This window comes from Zosterops lateralis, assembly GCF_965231275.1.
Source record: "Zosterops lateralis genome assembly, chromosome: 3".
NCBI lineage: Eukaryota > Metazoa > Chordata > Aves > Passeriformes > Zosteropidae > Zosterops > Zosterops lateralis.
Window position 1 is genome coordinate 44,231,239 of NC_139764.1, and position 27,618 is coordinate 44,258,856.

General features: G+C 38.9%; 1 protein-coding gene across 1 annotated transcript in view; it reads right to left on the minus strand.

The window, feature by feature from the left end:
• The window catches only part of NID1 (nidogen 1), a gene marked incomplete at its 5' end in the record, with an annotated part of 42,845 nt that overhangs the window by 2,963 nt on the left and 12,264 nt on the right, over positions 1-27,618 (minus strand). Inside the window, 13 exons of the mRNA XM_083857474.1 lie at positions 370-482; positions 1,705-1,828; positions 3,155-3,312; positions 4,102-4,273; positions 8,156-8,282; positions 10,125-10,297; positions 10,915-11,139; positions 18,312-18,434; positions 19,155-19,298; positions 22,098-22,226; positions 23,306-23,449; positions 24,374-24,619; positions 26,419-26,619. Of these exons, the coding sequence (XP_083713600.1) occupies positions 370-482; positions 1,705-1,828; positions 3,155-3,312; positions 4,102-4,273; positions 8,156-8,282; positions 10,125-10,297; positions 10,915-11,139; positions 18,312-18,434; positions 19,155-19,298; positions 22,098-22,226; positions 23,306-23,449; positions 24,374-24,619; positions 26,419-26,619 (2,079 nt within the window). The remainder of the gene's footprint in view (positions 1-369; positions 483-1,704; positions 1,829-3,154; positions 3,313-4,101; positions 4,274-8,155; positions 8,283-10,124; positions 10,298-10,914; positions 11,140-18,311; positions 18,435-19,154; positions 19,299-22,097; positions 22,227-23,305; positions 23,450-24,373; positions 24,620-26,418; positions 26,620-27,618) is intronic.

The window sequence follows — 27,618 nt, forward strand, 5'->3', positions numbered from 1 at the left end:
TCTGGAAGACCGTAATATTGCTGTAGCTTAAACTTAATAACTGAGTAAGACCCAAGCCATAAATATAGCATTCAATTCAGAAGACAATATATTAGCTTTTTTGGCAGGTCAGATGCTAATCTTGATCATACACATCCTTTCACAAAGGATAGAACAGGCCCCTTTTCCCCCTCCAGTTTTGGTTTAATGCGACAGCTACAACAACTGCTCTTATGGAAAAGGAATTAGGTGGCTTTTAGTTTCTTACTAAACAGAAGTTTAAGCACCACCCCAAATCAGTTGGCAGCTTATAAATTGGAGCTGCTACTAAGTCTATTTATACAGTAAGGTGTTAAACAGCTGTAAAAATTCCGGAATCATCTGGATTACCTCCTGGGCACTGAGCAAAGGCTGTGGTGATTCCATAGAGCCGTGAGCGCTTGTGAGGCTGGAAGTTATCATTTTCTAATGAAATCGTGCGATCCACTGCCACAACAGCATCCCTGCCATATGTGCAAGAAAATACATAGAAGTCACATGAAGGTGAAAGTATAGGGGAAAACCAAACAACACAACAAAATCCCCCCAGAAAACCAACAAAAAACCCAACCAACCAGTCAAAAAAACCCCACAAAACAAAACAAAACCAGAAGTGAAAAAAATTTGAAGTTGCTCCCTTTTTACAATTAGGAAGAGGTACCAGAAGCAACATCCCCCAAGACATCACCTTTCCTGAACAAACCTAGTATGTTATGACCTTCACTCTAGGCAGCTAGGAAATTTATCAGGGAGACACCTTAATAATTTTGAAGGTACTTGCACTGCAGGACAATGTCCCTCTACAGGAAGGATGTATGTGTTGGTAGTTTTGGCATATTTTTCACATTCTGACAAGTATTGTGGTATAGCTGACATTGCAGCTACTAAGCATAACAATTATGGACAGTGATGTATTCCAGGTGGAGCCTGATCTCCAGAAGGAATACAGCTAATCATAAGCAATCCTTCCTTCCTTCCTAAGTATAAAAGGGCAGTCAAGTGACAGACCTGTAGCACGCTACTCCTCAAGCCTGTTCTAGAACAGCCCATCCCAGATGTTAGTTTCTAACTTGGAAATCCTCACACACAGTAATAGCTACTGCTGCTGCAATCGATAGAGGCATTTGGGTAAGAGTTTGCTGATAGAGCCCATAAAACCATTTACATCAAGTAAAAATATTTATTTTAAAATGCAGGGACTGGATTTTTTCCCAGAAGTTAAAGTAAACCTCTAAGTCTTGTTCATATGGCAACATTTTAGAGCATTTGCAATAAAGAAAGTGTCATCAAGATAGTGAACACTTTTTTTCCTCTTATTTTTGATTGAACATTCATATAATATAGGGCATAGAAAGCCAAGAGTGATGAATGTCTGCCCTCTACAACGCAGCTGCTATAGAGAAACAAGTTACTGCCCACTCCTTTCCCAAGAATGTTCAGTGTTAAAAGCATTTTCTTCAAGGACAAATCACTATGCTAAAAAGTGAAAACTCAGTTAACTGGCAGCATCAACAGGTCAGCTCTACATATCCTCTCCACCCTGCCTCAGCTATTGCCAACAAAGCAACAAAACAGGAATGTGTGAGAGGCCTGGCAAGAAATGCTGTATATCCTTCAGATTCTACCTTTTTCAGGGAGAAAAAAAAAGATAAAAGTACTCCATAATTTCTTTACCAGATAACATACCTTCTCCAGTCTGTATAGTATAAATTCTTCCCATAGCTTGTAACACCAAAAGGATACTGAATCCCTTCAACAATCTTTCGTCGACCAAGCTGATTAGGGTTCATGCATTCCAGCCTCTTGGTACCTGGATGTAGTAAAACAATTAAGCCTTTGAATCAGAACAAGAGAGCTCTCATCAGGGATGAAAAACAAGCACAAATATTCAAGCATGAACAGGGTGGAAAGTCCTGGAAATCTTTCAGTGTGTTCCTTGGTCAAAGCCTTCCTCCATGTCACATGCATGCATGTGCCAAAAATTGAATGGATAAATACTCCAGTACTAATGGCACCGAGCACACCACTAAGTTAAAGAAACACAGATGTCCCATGCAGCCATGGTCAATGCTCACTAGCTGAGATTCCTGCTATGGATTCCAGAATCCTCAGGTTGGTGTGGAAGTTGACAGAGGGTCTCCTCCATTTTGGAGGGATACTTAAGCCGTTAACTGGTTCCACCTCCTCTGGAAGACATTTTTGCAGTTTGTCTGGTGAGCATGCTCCTGAAATGTTTGCTGGCCACGAAGGTGAGACTCCAGGAAGAACATCTAACTCATAGATACAAATAGGGTGCAAAAAAGTCTAGCTGTAAAGTCTCTGCAGGCTGGGAACACTGGTAATGAATGTAAACACCAGTAGGTTTTTCCTAAGTAATGTGTTTCAGAATTAGACAAAAAAGAAGGTGCAAATGTGAGAACAAGAAAGGAAGAGAGATAAAGTAACTAGACATAGCAGAAGGAGATACATTTGAAGGATAGAGAAAGTGTTTTACAGTGAAAAAGAGAGCTTGACAATTTTAGTTTATCCAAAATTTGAAAGGTGACTTGAAGTGTAAGAGCACCTCTGCAGGAAGACATCCCTGCCAGAGTCACCCCTGCCAGGGTGAAAGAGAAGCAAGATGCCAAAAGATAAAAATTAAATGAGAACTAAAAGCACACTTCCCCCCCACCCATTGGTAAGGCACTGTCACAAAACTTACAATGGGTTTGTGGCAGAACATTAATCCCTTGATCTTTTGGGTGCATTGATTTTTCAAGACTCTACTCAGTCAAATATAAGTGAGACTTGGTCTCAGGTTACTTAAGGCCTCAGGCCTTAAAACAAGAGTGCCAGGATGGCATTCTGTCAGGCAGATTAGATAAATCTGGGGGTTTTCCCTAGTCTTAAACCAACAACTTCTACAAAGCACTAAGCACTACCTAAAAAATAGCCACATACAAGACACACAGACACAGATCTGTTGCATTTCTATAAAGTTTTGTGATCAGAATTGAAACCCTTCAGCTTGCACACAGTCTCATGTGAATAGCAATGAATAAATCATTAAAGCCAAAAGCTATGGCTGTGCATAATTTCAGGATTGGACATACTTACACTACTACCATCACAAAGAAATATCTTAGCCACCATTTACCTGCATCTACCCAGCACAGCATTGAGGAATAAGGATCAAATGTCAGTCCATTTGGTAACCCCAGATCATCTTTAACAAGAATTCTTCTGTTTGTGCCATCCATGTATGAAGTTTCAATTTTAGGAGCTTCTCTGTTCCAGTCAGTCCAGTACAAATTTCTTAGGAAGCAGAAAAAGGCTAGAGTTAAGACAGGGACTAATCTCAAAAGATTGTTGTAACTAAGAAAATGCTAAGAACACAAAAGTAACACATAGCTCCTAAATCTTTTAAATAAATTAGAAAGGCCATATTACACCTTGATATAGAAGTCAAAAAAGTGTAATAAAAATGCAGCAAATATACTTCCACTAAAAACAAAAGGAGTAAGCTCAGACATAAGGAGAAATGCTTGCCTCCTGTTGTTTAGCTTATGATCAAAATGCCAGCTGAAAAGATTTATATTGCAATGGTTCTGAGGGCCATTCAAAACATACATCTACAATTCGAGTTCTTCCATTTCCCTTCCCATTATGAATGCTCAGGCTAAAGCAAGAGTATTTGGCATACATTTGGGACCCATCTGAAACAATATTTTTCTTTTCAGTGTACCAGGTAAGCAACACACAATGGAATCAGAGTAGTTTATCCTCAGCAGAGATCCTCAGAGAGGGCTGTTAATTTTCTGATGTTTCACTATTAATAGCCATTTTTAGTAGTAGGTTTTTTTTTTTCCCTTGGATGTACATTCTGTGCCTGAGAATATGCATGGGCCTCAAAGGCACCTTTGTTGTTTACTCCTTAGCACACACAATTTATTATAACATGCAAGTCCATGATGCTTGACCTGAACCCAGAGCCCTACTCCATCAGTGGGGTTCTGCATGGAACGCAGGTGCCTCCTCAGTCTGTTAAATAGTCAGATAAATAAAATCAAGCTTTGCACATGTTTCTTGACAACACATCCATACCCTCTCACAGGATCCACGACAATTGCTCTGGGGTTCACCAAACCAGTGTCAAAAAGGATGCGACGCTGGCGCCCGTCCAGCCTGGCCACTTCTATTCTGTCCAGTTGAGAGTCAGTCCAGAAGATGTTGCGACCTAGATGATCTACAGCTATCCCTTCAGGGCTTCCCAAGTCTGCAGGAGAACAGAGAAAAGCATTCCTAGGCATTATTATTATTTCCAATACACTGTGCCAGCCTCATAAGGGTAACCTTTAACAGAGATCAATTTTCTTCAGTGTTCTGGCTGTGCTTAAACAAAAGCTACTTTATATCACTTGGAAGTAGTGAACATGCATTTTACCTCAAAGTTTAAATACACAAAACTCTCATAAAGACATAAAATGAAAAGTTCCATATGGGACAAACTCACCACACACAGAAACTGTACTTGGAGGGGAAAATATAGAGTTAAAAACGGAGAAAGGAGCAGCAATTAGTGTCAAAATCTTATTCTACCATCCTTGTAAAGCCATAAAATGGATTTTATAACCCTTAATATTTCTCCTTCTTTAGTACTGGCATACATGGCACCCCCTTGAGAACTAAATTTACGCTAAGTTTACCTGATGCAACAATTAAACAAAATCAAATTCTAAACACTAGAGACAATGCCATTAACTAACTGATGCAATCTAGATCCAGTTCTTTGTTTTTCCAGAGTTATTCTTTTTTGGAACACATTTTAGAACTGTATGCACACAGTTTTTCTTGGACAGTTAGTTGTTCCAAAAGCAACAGGAAATAGCAGATAATGATCTTACTGCTCTAGCATTAGTAATTTTTAACTTGGATGCAGAAAAAATTTATAGAGCTTAATTCAGTCACTATGAGAAACTGCTGTTTTTTTCAAGGTTCCATTGAAAAAGATCAGGCAGGCCATGTGGAATTTAAGGAAGCCAAAGACAAGTTTAAAAAAAAAAATTCATTCAATTTCAGTTTCAAAAGAAAAGGAAAGAATTGTACATGGTCATTCCCCAAAAGAGGCGAAGTGACCCTTTATACCAGGCAGCTGTTGAAAAAAAAGCACCTTTCAAATGCTGATCCACACACTGAATGGAAAGTGTCCTGTAAGCCTTCTTTTAATTCTTAAGTTTATTCACTGACAGCCATTAAATAAACATATGTGACACAAGCAACCTTTCTGGAGAAAAGGCATTTGGCTCAGAACTTCCGGCAGGGCTCTCTAGACTTTGCTACTGTGATGTTGCTGTGAATCACAGTTGCACAATAGTTCAAGCATCCTCTGCTCTCCCACTCCAGTGGATTACACTTACCACTTTATCTACACACATGACATTTTAGATTTATATTAATTGTTGAAGAGGTGGAAAGGAACAAACAAGATGTTTCCCATTGTTTCTGACTCACAGCTCATGGCCGGAGGGGAAGGGCGGTGGGCAAGAAAGTAAATGTTAATTAGGCATTTCTTTACTCCTGAGGGCTCTTGAGCACACTTTGACTCAGTTATACTGACTTCACATTACTCCTTTATTTCTCAGAGTGCTTCTGTGGAGTTAAACCTGTCAGCTGCAAGAAAGCACCTCACATATACTTCAGACCCTCAAATGTTCCTAACTCTTTCCTAGCTAATGGCAGAGTCTGCTGAGGGTGGCCTCATTTTGAGGTGACTGTGGCAACAGTCCCTAGTCTCTGGGATCAGATTACTGACTAAATGGTATTGGAGGAGCTCCCAGACTCTTTTAGGAAACAGAAGACAGTAGCAGGCAAAAAATTTGCTATCACTGATTCCTAGGAGCCCCTGCTCCCTGAATAGTTTCCTTGTTTCAATTTCCTTATGTCAGCTATATGTTAGGAGATTTATAGAAGTCCAAAGTCAATGTCCCTTCTGTGTGGTTGATAACGAGCCAGAAAAAGCTATCCCCCTTGGAGGCAGGGGTAAGAGAATATTTAAAGGCTTCATTTATCACCAGTCTTTCCAGAGGCACAAATATGTTCCTGCTATATTGTCATCAAGCCTGATACAGTCCCAGGCTCTGTCCCTGAGGGCAGGTTTGTACAGACACACACAGCTGATAGGACTTTGAGCAATTACCACAGAGGAAAGCTCTCCTTCCTAATTTGCTGCCACAGCTGCAGAGCTGAGAAAACCTCCACAGCCTATACAGCTGCAGGGATAAAGGATGGGATTCCACAATTAAACAGTGTTTTTGCAACAAGCACAACTTGGATCACAAGAGCTTTAAAAAAAACCCAACCAAAAATGTAGTACATTCCACAAAAATACGCATGAACTGAAGAAAGCAGCTGGAGCTCACAGGAGGAAGAAGGCAAAGATCAAAACAACAACAAAAAATTCTCATGAGTCTTCCGAAGGGGAGGCATTTTGCTATTTCATGAAATTTGAAAGTTTCAGTTTTGGCCTGCACAGAAGATATCCATTTGATTGCTGAATATTCAATATTATTTTGATCTGAATCCTTATTTAAATGCCCATTTACATACAAAAAGTAATAGCAAACGTCTCTCCTAGCCTCTTCATGAAAAGTATTCACATCCTATGCAACCAACAGAACAACAGAATTAATGAGAAAGCTTCATCAATACAATATTTTTTATACCAGATAAAACTCTTGAGGTTTCCCTGTGGCATTGAAGCATCTTGAATTACCTTAAATAATCAATCAAGTTCAGCTGAAAGCTTTCACAAATAATTTTCCAACATTTCATACATTGCAACGATTTTAATGCCTGCACACACTCTCATTAGGCAGACATTCATATCCATATAAATTATTTAGAAATAGTAATTTCTCCCATTTTTAAAAGTGCAGATCCTGAAAAAAAATTCATTAATAGTGCAAAGTGAAATCTTTTCCCTGCAGAGTTTCTAAGTTGCACAGGCAAGCACAGGATTGTAATGCAGGTTAGAGTCCCTTTCATCAAATACATTGAGATGGATAAAGAAGCCTTACAAAATACCTCAGCCATCAAATAGTATAGAAATATGAAGCTCCATAACTGCTGGAATGGTTAGGGATGGCCTTAAACTCTCCCTTTATCCTTCCTAGGACAATGGTAGGACCCAAACCACACCCATCTATTGGCTGTCCCTCAGAGCCTGAATGGAGTTTCAAAAAGTGATTATTCCAAAGCACAAAGTCCAGGAAGGGATTCTCTACACATCCAAAGAAAACTAAATCAAATTTATTGTAGAGTTTTATAACTGGCTGATCATTTTTCTAAAATGATTTCATAAGATTTTGTAAAATGTCTGCAAAGGATTCAAAGCAAAGGTGACCTCTTTCAGTATCTTGACTTCACCAGTGTTCTAGGACCTTGAGGACACTAGTATTGAAAATTTGCCTCCAGCTACTTCTGCTGTAATTTTTTTTTATGACACCTCCCCCAACCATTCACTTTGTTCTCTAAACCTGTCCTTCCCCTTAGCCCTATCCACCCAATAAAAGGGTTTAACATCCAAGACACACAGGCTTGCACCTAACCCTTCTAATGAAAATTAACATGGGCTGCAGTGAGCAGCAGTCTTGAATGTAAGAACAAGATACAAACTGGATAAGCACTAACTCCACAATACCCTCTAGTCTAATTCTCAAATCCTTGGACAACTACAAAGGGTAAAAACCAAACAAGGTGGCTTTACTCACTTTCCATGTTACAACTTGAGTGGCAGGCATGGGGAAATCACAGCTGAAATGGTTTCTAACAACTTTTCAGCTGTTTGATCCCCAAGCCAAGGAAGAGAGGGCAGTTCTCTTCAACCTCCATGCTCACCAGTCCTTTCTCAGCAGAGCAGGCAGCTGACAAGCAGAGTTCAGGAGAGAAAAAAAAATCTATATATAAAAAAATCTCAGCTATCCAGCAGCTACCTTGCTTGGCAGAACAAAAATCAAAGACACCCTCTGATAGTATTTCATGTTAATATATAAACATAACTCTTAGTCAGCTCAGGCAACACCTAGGAAGTACATATTACTAAATTCAAGTCTAATGCCATTCCTAGGGAGTAGCAGGAGAAAGAATTTTGTGCTGTTACCTGTTTTGATTATGGTTGTTGGCTCTCCACCATGCAGGCTGGCCCTGCTGATCGAAGGGCCGCTGATGTCTGTCCAATAAACAATCTTGTCCACGCAGTCATAAGCAACTCCAATAACAACTTTGTCCTGTTGGACAACAGGCAAGTTAGATGAGCTTAGGATAAACAACAGTTACTCATCAGCAGCATTACCTTATGCTTTTAAGTCTCAAGCCTGAAGAAACAGAGTTCTTGAGGAAAGGTGGGAAATGGGGAGGAGAGGCCAAGAAAAATCATTGGGTAACAGTCATTGCCAAATATCTTAGAAAAATACTTCCAGTAAAAAGTCTCTTAACTATCAGACATCATTCAGCATTATTTCCAAGAAGCATTGGAGATACTGAGCTGAACAGTTTGTCTGACTTCTACAGCTTCACCTGCATACCCATCTAAAGAAAGTTCATGTTGACATTTTACTGCATCACCCTTTCATGTATGTTTTTCCTCTCATTCTTTCCTTTTAAGGGGGAATAGTGACTTCTATCAAATCTGACTTGCACTGACATCCAAGTCATGCATTATTGGCTGTACATCCTATGAAGCACCATTTGACTCTAAAAACTTCTAGCAAAGTAAGGTTTTAAAATAAAAGTTAACTTAAACAAATAATACATAAATCATTCTTGTAGAAAGTATATTCTCAGCAAGAAATATTTATATGCAATTTTTCAGGCAGAAAGAAGATAGCACTAGAGTTTGAGTTTAGAGTTCAAATTTCCTCTTCCAGGCAAATCAAAGAGACTATATGGGTAAAGCAACAGTTGTACAAATCCATCACTGTTGCTGCTTTTGCAGCACAGCTTCTTAGAAAGACGTTCCAAACCCGTGAATTAAAACAGCATCACTGTGTGTTAGTTCTGTGGGTTACAGAACAGTCTAAACACCTCTGGTACTACTTTGCAAATACACATCACAGACAACACAAAGTCAACAATGCTAGCAGAGACTGAAAGTTTCCTTTTAATTGAAAGTTTCAAGAAAGAACTGCGTCTTATCTCTTGGAAGTTATTTCCTCAAGATACTTTTAATTAATAGTTAAAGTTAGATCAAGAACATAATGAGACTAAGTGACAAGTATTCAGAATCATGCCACCTTCAGCCTTTCGACACCATCTTTCATACAGCATTTTACTTTTTTTAATGTTATTGCAGCAGCACTTTACATAAGGGATAAACCCTTGATTTTACTTGATATTGCCATCTATTACACATAAAGTGACACTGGAATGAAAACGGAAACCCTAGGCCTTGGGCAAAACAAATGAATGTGATGAAACTGCCAGTGAAAAGGGCTGGCATGTGACACAGGTGGTGGAAAAGAGAGGTTCTCAGCATCAGGAATTCATTTTCTAGGGAAAAAAGATACTCAAGATGGTAATAAGAAGCATGGGAAAATGATCTACCACCCACCGGGCTTACACATGGGGAAGAAGCAAAAAAAAGAAGAAAGAAAAATACATGTGTAGCCAAGAAGTAGAAACAACTGATTGAAAAAAACAGGAATAGATTAAGACTTAGGAAAAAAAAAAACAACTTTGAGGGAGTAGGAATGGAAAAAAGGACTTCTCCACCTACTGTTATTGCAGGTCTCCTAAACTTTTATACCAGAGTCAGAAAGTCAATAGAAGTGTGAATAGAGAGGATTTTATATGAAGAGCTGCTGGAGGCATGTGAGATTAGATTTTTGTCTTGCGATCTATTGTGAGCCATCCTTCAAAAGGAAATAATTTTTTTTTTCTGTACCTTAGGTTTAAGATTTTTGACTAGTCAGGTCAGGAATTTTCAGGAACAAATTGATGGGATACTGAAATTTTAATGAAGAGTAAAAATTGTGGTTTCAACTTAAATTAGAGGCATGTAGACAAACAGCAGCTTTCATCTTTATCAAGAATCTTCTAAAAATATGGACTTAACATAGTAAATTACTTACTGGAATGTGCAAGAGGGCTTTTGCACCATTTTTCCTCATATTGTTTCCCTCTAGTGGAACATGTTCAATTTTACCACTTTGGGCAAAAAGCAAGTGCGTTCCTGGCGGCAGAGGGATCATGTCTGGCCGAGCAGAGGGCCCGATGACAACAGGAGGAGCGGCTGTGCTCAGACCTGGGTAATAGAGAAGGAAACAGATGGGGAAAAAATTAGCCTGTACAGCACAATAAGGCTCCTTATTATTTGCAGAGGTACAATTACAGTCATCCTTCTTAGAAGGAAACAGCCCTATAAGCAGACATTAATAACTATAATCAGATGCAGAAAGCTTCTGAAATTTTCCTCTTGGCTGACAGAGAAGGAGCAATTGACATAATAGTTCTTTTCATGTTTGGCTCTGTTATTGCTTTTTGCTTCAAATGTTTAGAAAAATCTATCTTATTTTGCAGCTGAAGTGAGCAAAACGTAGGAAGGAACATCCTTCATTTCCTGAGGCAAGTCAGCTATTACAGCTCCCAGAGGGCAGAGACTATCTGGGCCTCTCACCATTTCAAGGCAAAGAAGAAGTTAGAAAACCTTATTCTTATTTAGAAGCTTACCACAGCTGTCCAGATGCCCCAGCTAAAGGAAAAGTGTGTGTTGGGGCATGAGACATACCAGCACTGGACAGCAGAAATCCGCATTGCTCCAAGTCAGTGCTGTATCTCAGCGAAGGACCAAGCCCCACATTTGGGAGACAGTGCAGTCAGATGAAGAGATACCCACAGGAAACAACTACTTCAGCCACTTACATGGTGGTCGAACTCCTGGACCGCTTCTGGTGCCATCAATCTCATTTCCATCCCTATCCACACACCAACAATATCCACTGCTGGCATGGCACTGAGTGGGCAGGTAATTCCCACGCTCATCACACTGGGGAATGAAGTGACCAACTCTTATATCCCTCGGGAAGAAAGCACCTCCACTGCCAAGAGCTACTTCGCGTTCATGCTGGCATTTGGTTTTTTCTACGTCTGGGGAAAAAAAAAAACACAACAGAACAAAACAAACCCCAGTGAACATTTCTGTTTTAGCTAGTAACTACAGTCCATTAACAATATATGCTGATCACCTATACACAAGAATTCTTATCTCTAGTGGAACATGACACTGTTACAAACCTTGAAGGCATGTGACTTCAGAACAGCTTCAACATGTCTGCCCTACGTAAGTGTGACACATTTGCCTTAAACTTGTTTTATCTTTCACTGCCTAGTTTAAAAGAGAACCAACAGGTCCCCTTCTTTCCTTCCTCAAAGGGTCATAAACAGAAGCTGAAAAACATGGCAGTTCTCCTTGAAGTAGATGAGCAAGAACATTCTGTCTGACTTTTGACCCTGATGTCTACTCATTGGTAATTATCTGTGGACTGTACAATGTGACTAATTAGACAGACCCTACAGCAGCTGAAAGTTTTTTTGTAATGCTAAAAGTCGAGATTCCCTTCAAAGCCACAAGAGAAAACCACAACATGAGGCAGATGCCAAATTCTCTACAGACCTTAGGAAGTGAAGCAATTCATTGCTATGATGTACATTAGGTTTTTAAAGTTCTGTTATGAATTTTGAGCACTCATTTGATTCTTCTGGAACTAAGAAAAAAATTTCAAGGACAAATTGTCCACTCACTGGTGAAGCACAGAGAAATATATAACGTACACTGGCTACACTACATGCATATATATTACTGCAGAGACTACAGAGGAAAGAAAATTTTCAGATGTCAGATCAGGACATTCAGGGATCTGGCTCTATATGTTTCAATTTTACAAAACAGTCTGAACTAAAATTTACACCTTCTTATTATATTACCTATGATGCAGTAGGGAAAGTCATCTGGATCAATATATCTTCCAGAAGCCAAACAACATAATAATTTAAAAAATACAATAAAAATAATATATTTACTTCTCCAGACAAAGAAATCTGGCTTGGTTTTACCACACACTTGAGATCCCTGGGATAGAAAGATGTAATTACGGGAGAGTATCCTTTCCCTGTCAATGATTTTTACAGACATTTAGAAATACTTAGCACAAACTATCTGCTGAAGAGTCTTTAACACTGCACTGCCATTTATTCCTTTCCTTATTTTTACACTGCCTGATGGACAGGATTAGTTTTGTGTGGCTCAGACTAGACTGACCCCAGCTGAGCAAAAAGCTAATCCCATGCATCTACAGACTGTTGTGGTGTAAATCAATGCTCTGTAAAAAAGAAGGGAGGTTTTTATTAATATTTAAACTAGTTATGCAAGCAAAAGCTTTGGACAAGTTTCATGCACCTGGACATAATTAGAGAAATATAAATGACTGGAGAACAGCTCACTGAACAACTGAAATATTTGGCATCACTTTTAATGTGGGTGGTGGAGAGCCTTGAAAAACCAGGCTCTGTGGGAAAGCCTCCATTATCTGTCTCAGATTTTGTTTTCATGTATTCAGTGTCCTATGCAGTATGCAGGTAAAAGAAATGTTGATTCCAGTAAACACATGGTTTTGCCACAGTTTTGTTTTTTTTTTATTCTAAACTCTCATTATAGGCACTGCTACCAGGAGAAATCAGAGGAAACACAGAGTATTGATAAACTAACCCCCACGCACATTTTTGTCCAGTGCAGAAAAGAATTCATAATTGCATTCCTATCAGCTTTGAGAAACACTATTAACTCCTCCTCAGTAGGATGTAAAAGCAAAGGTAGGAACTGTTCCTTTTCTTCTTTGCACAGGAAACTCAAAAAATAGGGTATATACCAACAGGTTACAATTTTTAAATCAATATTCTATATGAGTTAAGGAAAGGAGGATGTATACACTCCCAGATAGGACCCAGTGGTTACACATAAAATATATTAATGTTGTTGGTGACTTGAAATATCAATATCTGTTCTAATTTCAAGACAATGTTCAGATTAATATCTGCAGATTTTACTCAGGAATTCTGATTGTATTTTTTAAGAGAACTGAACTTGCAGTGATCAAGACTAATCTCACAAATGGTCTGTTTATGCACTTAACAACACTAAAGTCAAGAGACTTGTCAAAACAAAAAAATTTTCAAAATTAGTACTGAATTTCTAGAAGGCAGAGCATATGATTGGTTCTTTCTAAAAAAAAAAAATCAATGCTATATTTTTACTTGCATAAAAATATTTGCATCAATAACTCTCTGAAATTAGCTTAGCTATGACAGAGTTTGAAAGATGAGATTGACACAACAAATAAAGCGCATTTCCTGCCTTGATGAGCTAACAGCACAAGCTAGACAAAGTGGGTAACAAGAAAGGGCACATATTTAAGTAGCACAAGGGCTACTTTGTAAGACAGCAAGCAGACACAAACCTAAGAGCCAGTAAATTTCCTTCACTATAGCAGCCTAGATGTGGTTTCTTAGTGAGCCTGCCTATAACATAAGTACTGCAGTATTTCATCCAGTCAAGACTCTTCAAAGATACAGAACATTTGGCATTAGGAGAGCGCTCAGATCTTGTGACTGGCATGAAGAAAAAGTCCATTAAATACTACTGGTAGTGCCAAGAGCAAGTAACACCTATCTGGTGCAATGGTGCTGTTACATCTACTACTGCACCTGATTGTAGCAAATGGAAAACAAGCCATGCCTGTTTTAAGGCTCCATATACAGGGATAACCAGCCTTGATTTTCAGGAGGTTCTTACCATTCTTGAAACCCACATTTGAAAGGCAAGGCAAATGATCATGTCAAAACCACAAAAATGGTATACACCAGGATTTGTTCATTCTGTCAGAGATGAAACAACCAGTAAAAGCAGGACCTAGGTAATTGTTAGTGATGAAAAAAAAAAGCAGGGGTGACATCAGCTTTTCATTAACAGCAGGATCAAGTTACAGTACTTTTCAGTGTATACATTTAAACATTACCAATTGGCATTTGCTGTAAAATTAGGTAAAACCCCATCCTCACTGCGTTTTGGTGCAGTTGATGCTTGATTGCTGAAGGTAATGCAGTGACCTAATAGCTTTGTGTTTTCCTGTGGAGCTCTATTTACGCCCACAGGACTGTATCATATTTGAAACTAAGCACTTAAATTGGCAAATAATTAAAAACTGAAAGAAATAATCTGAGTCAGAAGTCAAATGTCATGAAGTAGCAGTATCTTTAGTAAATTCCCATATTACCTCAGTCTTCCTTTTAAATTTCCATGTAAGAAATTTAATTCCATCATTTGGATTCCAGAGGAAGATATACAACCATAGGTTGCATCATTTGTGGAAGTGAAACAGGCCACATGAGAATTACAGGATGTAAATGTAAAGTCACACTTCTTGGAATAAACTGTGTAGACAAGTCTCTAAAGATAGACTAATCTTTGAAACTACAAGCTGAAAAAGCTATCAGCAGATCACAGCTCCGTGCTGTAGAGATTGTGAGAAGGTATAAAAAAGGAATTCAGCATATACAGAGGGAATATTCAGGCATAGAGAAGAATATATGAGCCTGGGGAGATGATTCAAGAAATACTGCATCCAGCTCTGGCAACCACAGTTCCAAAGAACAATGAGAAATTGAACGAGTATACAGAAAAATGCTCCTAAGATAGAAGCTACAGCGCAGAACAGAGAACAAAGGTGCAATGAAGAATGTGTGTCTTCTGGAACACAGTACAAGTCAGACTAGATACATAGAATGGTGCATCCTGAATTTCAGCTAAATGTATATCCTTCTTCAGAAGAATCAACTTACATTTAATGAGTATTAAATTTTTTTTTCAGTTGATTAACAAATTACCAGTAGCAATCTGGATTTTAAAAGTCACTGAAATAGATTATGGAATTTGAAAAAATGAAAGTATCATGAATATGGAAAGATGAGATGAAAAACATACACGTACACATTTCTCACATGTGTGAAGAAAGAAACAGAATGGAGTAAAAACCAAACTAAAGCCATATACAAATATTCAAGGTATTTTTTAGTTATAGAGGATTGCTCTTGTAGCAGCAATATAGAAAATGATTTATGCACTTTTCTTAAAATAGATGGAAGCTGAGTAAAAGGATGAGAAACTAAGATGTATGGACTTCTCTTATTGAAAGACTTATATTGACATTTTTAATTGCTGTCCTCAAATGCTGGAGTGAAAAACAAAAAAAACCAACCCAAGTGAAAAAGCTTCCCTTTGTCCTTTCATTTTCCTTTGTAATCCCTCACTTACAGTTTTGTCCTGGTAAGTGTGTTTCTCATGTGAAACCAGTTGCACGCAGATGATCAGAGAATAGCTCTTAACAGTTCCTAGTTCCAAGAATCCAGGCTTGTTTCTGTTTAGTAAACAGTGTCTGGGGTCTGCAGGGGTAGAAACACTCAGACATCTGGGTTTTTTTGAAATGGAAAAATGAAGCGTGAGGAAATAATGAAGTACAGACTTTCTTAATAGCTGGGAGCAGCAGGACATTCCAGCATCATTAACTCTTTCATTAACCTGCCTGTTCACTCCTACAGACATTCCCATGTGTGTGACTCAAATCCATTTTTTCTTGTTAGTCTACTTGTTTCAAGAGTTGCCACTGAGATTTAACAGTAGGCTACATATAATAATAAAGACACAAAAAAGCAAGAAATTCTGCACATGGGTTGGAACAGAAAACAGCAAAATGAACTGAGTATTTGGATGAATGAAATTTTCCATGCTACTAACAACTAGGCAAAACTTCAGTTTTGAGGTTTATTTGATCAAAACCTTAGTGGGTAAAAGGGGAGAAAGGGTCTCTAATTACAGCTGAATACAATACAGCCTCCTCTGCAATCTCCATTCTAAAGCAACTTACTTTACAAATCGAGTGCTAGAGTAAACTCAACTACTTTTGTGAGGCTTCAGGAAGTATGGCTTGTTTCTGTCCCTGGCAATGATTAACTGATGGATCTATCCATTCTAGAAGCACTAAAGCTTTAGCAACAGACGACACCCCAAGGGCAGCTATTGTTCTATTAACTCTAGGAAGGGAGCAGTCACTAAGTTGTAAACATTGCCATTTCTGCAGACTAGCTGAGCAACACAGATACTTTGTACTTCAGTCACAATTCAGCAAATGTGAGACTTCTTATCTACACAGATGTCTTTTTACTGCTCAGAACATTTAATAAGCAGAGATAATTGATACAAGTGTTTCTAAAAGCCTGTCTTCTACTGGTAATATAAAACCGTGTTAAAAAAAAGTTATCAGTGAGGCATATATGAAGACTGACAAAGCCTGGCAGACCTGCACCCACTAGAACAGTAGATACGAAACTCTTAAAAATATTTTGTTACTACTATTAAAATTGTGACATGGAAAAATCCCCATCCAAAATGTGATTGTACTGAGCAGAGAAAGTGAAGAAGTGTACAGGATAAGTAGGAAATAAAGTTACTACAAAATAATACCATGTGCTAAGCAGTTTAGTAGACACACTAATCATTGCATAAGAAAGGGTGTTAAGAATAATAACACAAAAACCTCTCCTACTTAAATCATCACACATAGAAGAAATTAATTGTGTCCTTGTAATAAAGTAAATTGGTTAATTGCAAATGTCAGTCTACAAAACCACCTGTTTAATCTGCAAAGGGCATGTGGCAGACATGAAAGCAATGTTTTTGCCTCTACAATTCTGCCCAAAGAACTGGGAGCTTTAAGGTTTGATTTGCTTCAAGTTATTCACATCAAGCTTCTCCTCTACTAGAAATAATTTTGTTTTTATCAGCTGGATAGTTAGCTGAATATTTTGACACAGGTCATAAACACCAGTTAGTTCTTCATTCATGTGGCAATAAAATGAAAATACACATGGGTGATTATGCATGAAATGTTAGTTAAAAATTATATTAAAAGACTGACAAAGTGGTGAAAGCTATGCCTCAGAATTAAACACTTCAAAACCTCCTGAAATTTACCTATGATATAAAAATCTACAAGCACTGGGTGATTTCACATAATGGGTATACTGTGCATAGGGTGAAGTGCCATGTAAATATGATCTAAAACTAGAATCAACTTTGTGATTTTTTCTTTCCTCTGTACAATCCCTTGCCTTTTGGTTTCAAAAACTGAGCATACGGTTGTGGGGAAAAAAGTCAGAAATTCAGAATTAGAGAATATAGAGGCAAGATAAAAGTATTAAGTCTCAGGTAGTAATATCATGCCACACAGACAAGTACTTTGAAGCAAGCAGCTCCACTATTAAAAAAAAAAAAGCCAAAGCAGCCCAACCAAAACCCCCCAAACCCTTTCTTTCCTTTTGGCCCTAGGATATTCTTGTTACTCTTGACTGCACAGTTTGATTTTCAGTCCGTTGAGAAATGCCCAACAGCAAGAATCTTAGAGGAAGAAGAATTGGGTTTGAATATACTGAGAAGTTAGGCTTTATTTTGTGGGTGAAAGATTCAGCATCTACAAAACCTGAGTGCTGTTCCATACGTTTGTCATGCTGTTGAATTAAAGTAAATTAACAACACTACTTTGTGCTCCAGTGTTCCTTCCCTTCCCTTTTTTTTAAGCATACCTTCAAGATGAGTTTTATACTTCAAGCCTCAAAGTACAATGGAGAAACAGAAGTGTGGGGATAAAGAATTTTCTCCTGAATAGAGAATAAGCTGGATAAATACAGAAACAAGTAAGTGCCAGCTGGAAATTGGCACTTTAGTCTTTCTAGACCACAGGCTGTATGTGGCATTTAGGCATCTAGATCTCACTGCAGACAAGAGTCTCGTGACTTTGGTCTCATTTTCCACTTTTCTTCTGTAAATATTGCATTCGTTTGCATCGCCAACAATTCCAGGTATTTTATGGTAAGTGATTACTGAGTATGCAAACCAAATCACGCCCACGGTCAAACCTTTACACAAGGCCACTTCAAAAGATAGTATCAGCTTGGGGCTGAAAACTGCTGAGCATAGAATAAACAAAACATAAAATGAGACATTTAGCAGAGTATAATGAAAAAGTGATAGCAGTCAGGATACAGTTTTGACATAAGCTTGGTAAAGCCCTAAACTTGAAAGACTTGAGAAGAATAAAGACACCAGCGTGGCAGTAGGTAGTGTACTTCAGAAGGCAACCAAATGAAAATATATATCCTCCAAATCCCAAATTATATTTCTGGTCCAACTTTCAAGAACTATAGAATTTTACCTCCTAACACACATCGGAAACCATCCCCACGATAACCTGCCTTGCAGTGGCAGCTGAAGGACCCAGGAGTGTTGTAGCAGAAAGCGTCTGGATGACAGTGGCCCTGCTGGCATTCATCTACATCTGCAAAAGAAAAGATCAATCTCAAGTGACTGCTCCTTCTGATGGACAAGCCAGAGTGATGAAATAAAGTACAAACCAGTCACAATTTCAGGCTATCTGATTAGACATGCAGACAGTTCTTTGGAAATACATCTAGTACAGAAACGCAAGGGAGATAAAAAATGGGGCTGAGGGCCTGTATTTTAGGTTCTCTATCTCAGCAAATCCCAGGATTCTCCTGTTCCAAAGGGTAATAGACATTATTAACTCACATAGTGTTTTAGACATATATGTCCATCTTTACCAAAGAAATGACTTAACATAGCAAGAAAAGTAGGATTTGGCTAGCCACATTTTCAACATGCAATTAGGTAAAACTGCTTCCCCATGGCACTCAGACTGACATGAAACAGAATGCAGATTTTTTTTACATAGTCTGGGCATTTTGTTTCACCAGCTTAGTAATTTAAACCAATACAGTGCAAACAGTTGCAGCAGACAAAGGTCTGTAGCTGCAACTTCTGCTGTTCTCATCTTGGACCTTCTATAAGATCAAACACTGAAGAGTAAATTCAAAAGCGAGAGGATGAAAAGAGAAATGCTTAATAAAAATTCCTGCCTGAGGGACTCGGACTATGAAATTTCCTACTTCAAATGACAAGTAGGTAAAGGACACAGCAAAGACCAGCCCAGTAGTGCAATGAGGAATACAAAAGCCCCCCAAGGAATGGCAGTACCCACCCTCACAGGCGCGCCCGTCTCCGGAGAAGCCAGGCAGGCAGGTGCAGATGTAGGCAGACTCTCCGGTGTACACACACTGAGCACGCTGGGGAATGTCACAGTTGTGTGTGCCCCTCTGGCAGTGGTTTACCACATACTCCACAGCTGCAGGTTAAATGTGTAAGAGAGGAGATGAAAATCTGAACTTTCCTTCACAAAGACTAAGCCTCATAGTAAGTTCATACAAGAGAACAACATCTGTGAATGATTACAGAAGAGAAAGGAAACAGAGAGGGTTTTGCTCTGGGGATTTGGATTTTTTTTTTCCCCCCCAGAAATCTCCCCTTTCAGTAGTGTAAATCTTATTAAGGTTTTACAATGAATTGACTGTCCTCAGCACCTCACGGGTGCTTGTTAATACAGAATGGGGCAGAAAGGCTACCATAGTGACAGATCCTAATATCCCTATCAGCTTTGTTTATGAAAAGGAGTCCTGAATGAAGAAATCTCACAGAGCTACCTCACATGTTAGCCAAGTGGCCAGTTCACCACACTGGGAATAATTCAGATGACCTGCTACATTAACCTCGTACTGACCCAGGGCTGCTGTCACTTGGCAACAAATAGGAGCTGTGACTCACTGAACGGGAGATAAACAAATTTGTCAACTACTGGAGAAATCTGGGACCAGACTTGCAGTTTTCCTAACTCTCTAATGTTGACAGCTGGGGCTCTGAAGGCACTGCACCACTTTGCACATAAATTGTTTCAGGAAGTTGCTGGAGCTCTGCCTATGCTTACCTGTGATGTGAGAGAACAGGAAAGGAAACCATGGTACTTGAAATAGGAAGAGGAAAAATACTACAAAAAATTTGGGCATGAAAATAGGGTGTCCAGTGTGTACATTTAGGAATAGACTTCCAGCTGCTCTAACAGAGGCTCCTGTAACACTGAGGCTGTCTTTACACAGTTATGGCAAGGATTTGACAGGCAGCCAAGACAAGATTCTACAATGTTCATTTCATCACAACACACAGATGGAAACTAACACAGTGTCAGCAGGGAAATAAGAATCTTCTATCCAAGCCATATCTGAAAACACTATTTTTTTCTGTTTCTCTGGAGGAAATTACCTCATTGTTAGAATCATTGTTATCTTGAGTAAGTTTTGGATTGAAAAGAAATTCAAATAAGAACAGTGTTATAAATACATAAGGTAAGAGTTGGAGCTCAAAGGGAGTCCCCAAGCCTTTCTGTTTCTCATCCTACAAATAGGAGGAAAAGATTTATTTACAACTCTCTTATAAAGCTGCCCAGTGAATCACATAGCTGGTATGAAAAAAAGTGCTAGTTCCAAAAAAGCTGAGTCAGAACTAGTATCCCAGAGCAGCTTGCAAAAGCACAGAGGGTTGCTGTTCCCCTTCAAATTCTCTGTAGGTTATAAAACCCTCTACTGTGAAAAGATTACCATGACATTTATTTTCAATCTGTTGGAAAACTGGAGTTTCTCTTCCCTCTCTTCCGCCTTAAAAACGCTATTTGGTTTTAGTTGAAGGAAGGGATCAAACTGGAATCCTTCAAGCTGGGCAAGGAATTACTTAGCACTTGCTAAAAGTGGAACATCAGCTTCATGGGAAAGTGGTGGAGTGAAGCTGGTGAGGTCATGGCTGGAGGGAAGAATGTTCTCTTTCAGGTCCAAGTCACAAAAGTGCAGTGTTGGACATAACGGAAGGAGCATAAAGCTGTTCTTCCACATCTCACCCTGTCCCTTCCAGTGGCCTTGGTAGAAGAAGCTGCTTTTTCTGACTGTTCTGCAACAGAAACTTCGGGTGCACTGTGACTTAGGGAACAGACATGAATTCATAATTCTTTTTACTGGAGCAGAGAAATTTGGCTTGTGACAGAGTGTAATACACAGCATGCAAAGTCATGAACTCAGGGAAAGTAACGCAACTCTCTGCTGTAAGATGAAGGCTCCTCAGTCTTTGCTAAAGAACAGTCTTGGCTATAATGAGCAATGACCTGCATGCATTAGCTGATCAAAGTGTAGCTAAATTTCCACCACAAAGCAGTCACAGCAGAAGCAAAAAATCCTCAGCTCTTATCACTTCTTTCCAAAAGAAAGAGGAATTCCCAGTCACACTGGAAGTTTAAGGCTTCCAGCCATATCGGAAGAGTGTGTATAGGTTTTCTTGGTATGGACTTACTGTCACGTTACAAAGATAAAAATTCTAACAAGAAAAAAAAAAAAAAAAAATTAAAAAAAAAATAAAAAAATCTTGTCTTCATCCTGTCCTGACAGTTGCAGCTCTAGAGGTAGAGAGTCATTATTCCTCTTCTGTTATTGGTCATTGTCCCTCTTCTATCTACTGTTGGTGGATTCTTTTTTCCAAAAGGTATTTCTACAACTTGAGTGAAAAATGGGACAAAGAAGGAAAAGATATCCCTTGTCAGGACAACTTTAGTCTAGCAAATACAGATTAACTCAGGTTTTCTCCAGAAAAAAAACCTCACTCAGTAACAACTACTGAATTTGATATTTAATAGTTCATTAAAAATGAGCTAAGAGCCAAATTGCAAAGATTTTAATAGTGAAGTGACCTGCAGCTACAATTACTTTTCATCATGATAAATTATCACTTCAGAATAAGCCTGCAACAGCCAAGACACACTGGTTTAGAACTATGCACTGTCTTGCCCAAGGGATGAATCTGTAACTGAAATCTCATCTGTTAAATTGCACTCTAGATTAGACATAACAAACAAAACACAAATCCCCAAAAAGTCAAAAGCATAGCACAGAAAATGCAGAAAAACCCGGTAATCATGAGCTGCAGCACAAACTCCTGAATTCCACTCACATTAGAAATCAGCACAGATCGTGAAGCACTGTTTTCTGTCCCTGTGAGGTGGATCTCAGCCCAAAGGCTGGTGGGCAATGCTTTGAAGAAACATGAAACTCACCAACACAAGTCTGCCCATCGGCTGCAAACTGGTATCCCTCAGCACACTCACAGCGGTAGGTTCCCGGCTGGTTGTTGCAATCTGCATTGCTGCCACACAGCCCTGGCTGCTCTAAACACTCATCAATATCTAGGGTATTAAAAGGATCTTGGTTATTACAAAAAATGCATTTAATGTGGATGCCAGAAAAACAGAAATTGGGGAACTCTAGTTTAATAGCAGTCTTCTGCACCTAAAGCACAGCTTGGATTGACCACACCTCTTAAAAGACATTAATAACCTGAAAATAAGTTTTGAGGTAACTGTCCTCAGCTAATCTCCTTCAAAAAGAAAACAAACCAGAAGAAGTTCTATCATGGAGTAATAAGGGGAAGGCACAGGAAATTGCAGAGGAAAGAGGAGCCAAAGAAAATGCAGCCTTAGGTGATCAGAAGCAATGATAACTACTGGGGGAGCATGAACTCCAGGAAACGTTTCCCCTTTCATTATCCATACACATCTCTAATCCACTGCTGCCCAAGGCATCAGGGGACTGAAAAGGACAGTGTGATGCTGTTGTTTTCATTTGCAAGTTGATTAAAGGGCTGGAGTGGAAGGAGAGTTGCACTTTGGGTTTTAAAAACCCCTAAAATTTTTTAGGTGATAGAGATGACACATTTCATTAACACACACTTTAACCTCTTGAAAATGAGTACTACTGCTGTGATTTGATTGTGAGGCAAAACCCAAATACACTAGGAATACAGAGCTAGACAGAGCTGGGAAATATAAGACTTTTTGACCAGAAATGGATTTTCAAAGTAGATCATGAAAAAGATTATTTCAATGAATTGCATAAATCTGGGCTTTTGTCCGCATGTGCATTTCCTATTTCTCATGTCCCTTGAGAACTTTTAACCTAGTTGACTCATTTTAACCAGAACTCGCATTACAGTAAATTTCTCAAAACTAAGTTCCCACATGTCTTACAAAAAGATGAACTGGGTGGGAAAGATGCTTTGCAAAATAGGAAAACGTACTCTTCAAGACGGTCAAACTTACTTACTTTGATTATTGAGATACATAGCCCAGCAACGCTCTAACCCTAAAACCGGCCTCTCAGGGCAGTTCATTTTGCTGGAATAGCTAGTCCTGAGGGTGAATATACCCCAAGGAAAATAAGTTCCACATTAGCTATCATTTAGCAATGAACTGAAGTCTTCTGATACCGTAACAAATGTTTCCATCTCCACGGAAGCCAATTGAACATTCACAGGAGAAACGATTTCCAGTTCCTGGACGGCACACGGCATTGGTGTCACAGTTATGAGTGCCAGTGTAGCAAGGATTCCTGTTAATATCAGCAGCACCATCTGGCAAGAGAGACCATATTTAGCCTTGATGACTCTGTCCAAGTAATAGCACCCAGTTAAGGCCCAAAAGGAGATTGCTCATAACACACGTGAAACAAGGAGACACACTTTTTGCATCAGGAAGAAAGGGCCTTGCAGGTGATATCTTAGACATGTATTTAATAGCACCTGTGTTCCTTGTTACTTGTACAAAGGACTAGTGAGTTAAAAAGAGCCACAACAACTTCTCTAAAGAACAAGACAGAAAGAAAATTTATTTTCCAGTCACTGACACTAGGCTCAAAACATGATTCTTAACAGCTTGGTTTATTCATTTTAATTAGCAGAACTCTATTTTGTAACAAACAAAAGTGAGCACAGCCTGGTTTTATACTCATCTGGTGTGCATTTTCAAATCGTCTCTTTGCTTTCTTTCTGATGTTAGTGCAAGCTGGGGTAGCTCATCTGAAAAAAAACCCTTTCATAAGCTGCCTACAATTCAAAGATAAAATACCATGTTTCAAGATAAACTATAGAAATTCATCCACGGTAAATCTTATTCCCTTCTTCTACTCTTTTCTCTGACAATGCCCCCCCTCCCGAAAAAAAAATTAACAGAAAAACTACAGATTAGGTAAAGATAGACAACATAGTCCATGCATCCAAGGGGATAGATTCAAGATGGTGTATTGAGAGTATTTCAAGGAAATAGACATAAACTCCAATAAATTTCAAGAATAGAGGATCACTTGAATACTCATTCTGAAGTAAAAATACATATTTTTAACCATTCCATTTCTCTCCTCTGGTGGATCTGGACTGCTACTAAATAATAAAATTAATTAATTTAACTCATTAACACCCAGCTAGGCAGGCTAAAAAACCAGATGACTGCTCTTAATTACTCACAAAAGAGAAAAAGCAAAATGTTCAATTGATACATACCACTGATGGGGCCGATGGAATTGCTCATGGCGTATCGCAGGATCTGCTCGTCCCTGTTGTACAGGACAAACACACTGTCCACTGAGAGCTGCTGGGTGGCAGGAGCAGAATGGGGGGAGTCATCGTGGATGCACTCATCAAAGGAGATGGTCTGGCGCCACTGATAGGCACCCGTGTACGTGGAAGCAACTCCGTCCCTTTCTGGCTCTGTCACTGTGTACTCCCTCGAGGATGATGAGGTGATCACTACGACACGACAGCAAACACACTGATCAGAGCAGAGACCAAAAGCACGCTGTCAAATGCTAGCTGTAGACTTGGGATGCACTCTGTGTAGTGCAAATGGGAATTTCAAAGGCTGGAGGCTATGAAAGTGGATGTATTTCCATGCAAAGGAGCAAGCACTTGAGTACGCTTACGCTGTTCTCAGGTATCACAGTTCTGAGAAATTAGTAATTTCATTTATTTTGACATACTTAAAGAATTTGACTTTACTTTGTGGATTTCCATGTAATGAAAAAAAAAAATTCAACTCAGCAAACTTGGAGGCTCCTTTCGGTGGATTTATATAATGGATCTCCAAGTTAAGGTCAAGAGCCATCTCACAGCCTAAACTACACCCACTTTTAGCTCATTTTAGGCTATTAGTCTTGGATTTTAACAGAGCCCTGAAGTAGCTGCATGTCTGAGAGCTCCTGTATGCTTCACAACTGTTTTCTCTATCAGGACAAATTTTAAACAAAACTCTTCAAAATTATCTGGGCTTGTGGATCCTCCCACCAACAGAAAAGTCCTCAGAACACCACTATTCTTTGTTTGGACACCAGAACACACCTATGTGAATCCACTTGTAACAGCTGGCTAAAGCTGGACTTCTGCAATGTCCATTAGATATGCCATAGGACAGCAGAACTGCAGCTGTTTGAGTCCTAGTAAATCAAATCCAGACTGAAGGACACCTGCCTCCAGCCTCTGACTTTACCTCCATGGGAAAACCATCTCTGCCAAGTAGGCAACTGTTCTGTAGAGCAGACACTCCCTCAAACTCTCCAGTTGTTCAGCACAAAGCAGAAGCTTCCTGCTGCTTCCACTTCCTCCTCCTCCCAGTCCAAAACAACAGGCAAAGCATAAGCAGGTTCAGCACTGGCTACCAAACCCAGACATTAGTGAATATAAGGCAGTGATGATGTAACCCCATCATTTTCTATCTCTAGCAACCAAATGTGCTCCCTTGGAGAAAAGTGCTGTCTCTCCAGTGTTCATGTGCACATGGGTGCACCACAGGCTGCTTCATGTGTATAGCTCTTTTGGGCTGGCTGGCCATCAGCAACACTCCAACCTCACTTCTTTACCTTCTGTATTGAAACACCTGAAACTTTATCCAGGAAGAGCAAATCAAATAAGTAAGCAAAACAAGACTGCCCTGTAAATAGTGAAAGAAGAATGGTTTTCTTAGGACACCTAGGATCTGTGATGAAGAAATTGAGAGAGAGGAGAGAGGAGTACTGAAGAGACAATGTAGGAAACTGATAAATGAATTAAGAGGTAATTTTCCATTTGGTTGTTAAAATTCAGCTCAAATAATACTGACAAATGCTTGCGGAGTCATTGTAATGAAGTTTACGTGAGTGGCAAACAATGGGTTAGTCTCATCAAAGATCACAGCTCACTTAATGACATTACCACAAAAAGCTATATGCCAGTACACGTCCTACTAAAGGGCTGTGGACTTACAAAGTTTGCAACTTGTACACTACCATCAACAGTGTTAAAAAAAGGCCAACAGGGAAATTTAGAGTGTTTTGCAAGCAACAGTTCAGAGAAAGTTTAACTTGTATTTCTTCAATGAAAAGATGAATATTTGCACTGTCCCACTCAAAATCCACCTTCTTTTGAAACCTTTTCCTAAGAGGCAAAAAGCAACTTTCTGTAAGTCAAAGAGCCCTAAATATACTTGTTAAAAAGGTGATAAAAGAGGGTTTTTCAGATTGTCTTAGTCTCTGATTTGTGCACTTTCTTATAATTTCATTCTTATGGAAGCTTACCAGAACTAGAAGTGTGGTAGAGTTCAGTGTATGGCTCTATATGGACTGATGCCCCAGATGGGATCTCAGGTATTCTGCCCTCCATTTCTGTGCTGATGGTAAGGTGACCATGCTCATCAATGCCACTAAACTTCTGCTTTACAACCAGCTTCTCATTGTTCTGGAGAAAAGTTACTTCTGTTTGCCGTGTAAACTCACCACCTAAAGAAAGAGAATTATTTAAACACTAAACTTAATAGAGGATTTCAATTCCTTCTATTAGAAATATTGCTTCTAGCAGATAAAATATAAATTACTATTGTCTGCAAGTTTTGATGTAGCACAATTGCTAATGTCTTGTGTTTCTAATGAAATAACTTTCAGAGGCATACTGATAACAGACTTGGATACTGCAAGCAAAATTTTTCAAACACTGAATGTGATAAATCACAAATAAACCTGAGACAGCAGGGTTTTATTAAATTTAAAAGGAAGTTCTGACTAAGCAATTAGCAGTAGGCCTTATCCTACCATTTAAAAGGATATTTTAGAGAAAATTTCCATTACGAGTAGAGATTTAAAAAAAAAAAATCGAAATCCAGTACATCTGTTTCCAAATCAAAACAAAGTGAAATGTATGTTGCAAATTCCAGAAGAAGCTTCAAACATATCAAATCCAAGAAAATCCCAAACCAAAAAGTTGTGTTCAACTAAATTCATATTTAATGTCTGTAAAGGATCAAATTTTAAAAAGAAAAACGTATTCTCCTAGAACAGATTGAATCTACAGCTTGAATTCACAGCAGCACAACCAACCAGATTTGGCCTTAATGAAAAGCTCGAATTGTGAGCAGGAGTTTCACTCAAACTATCTAACAGAGTAATTTATATGTCATGCAGCAGCTGTTTCTGTAAAGTGTTTCAGACCCTCAGGAGGTCAGATTGTCGTTTCTCCTTTGCTCTGTTGGTACAATCAGGCAATTAACAAGTTAAATCTCTTGAAGATGTAGGAGAAGCTTCTTTTAGTAACTATGTACATTCTAGTAACAACTCCCCCAACAGATCTTTTTAATAATCTCTTTCTTGAACAGAAACTGGCCCAGCCAATCTTCCCTCTAACACATTTAGTTCTTGTACACTGACAGTAAATTAAAAAGTCCATTGTCTATATATTTTAAACAAGAAAAATTGTGAGAAATATGATCAAAAAACCCAATCTGC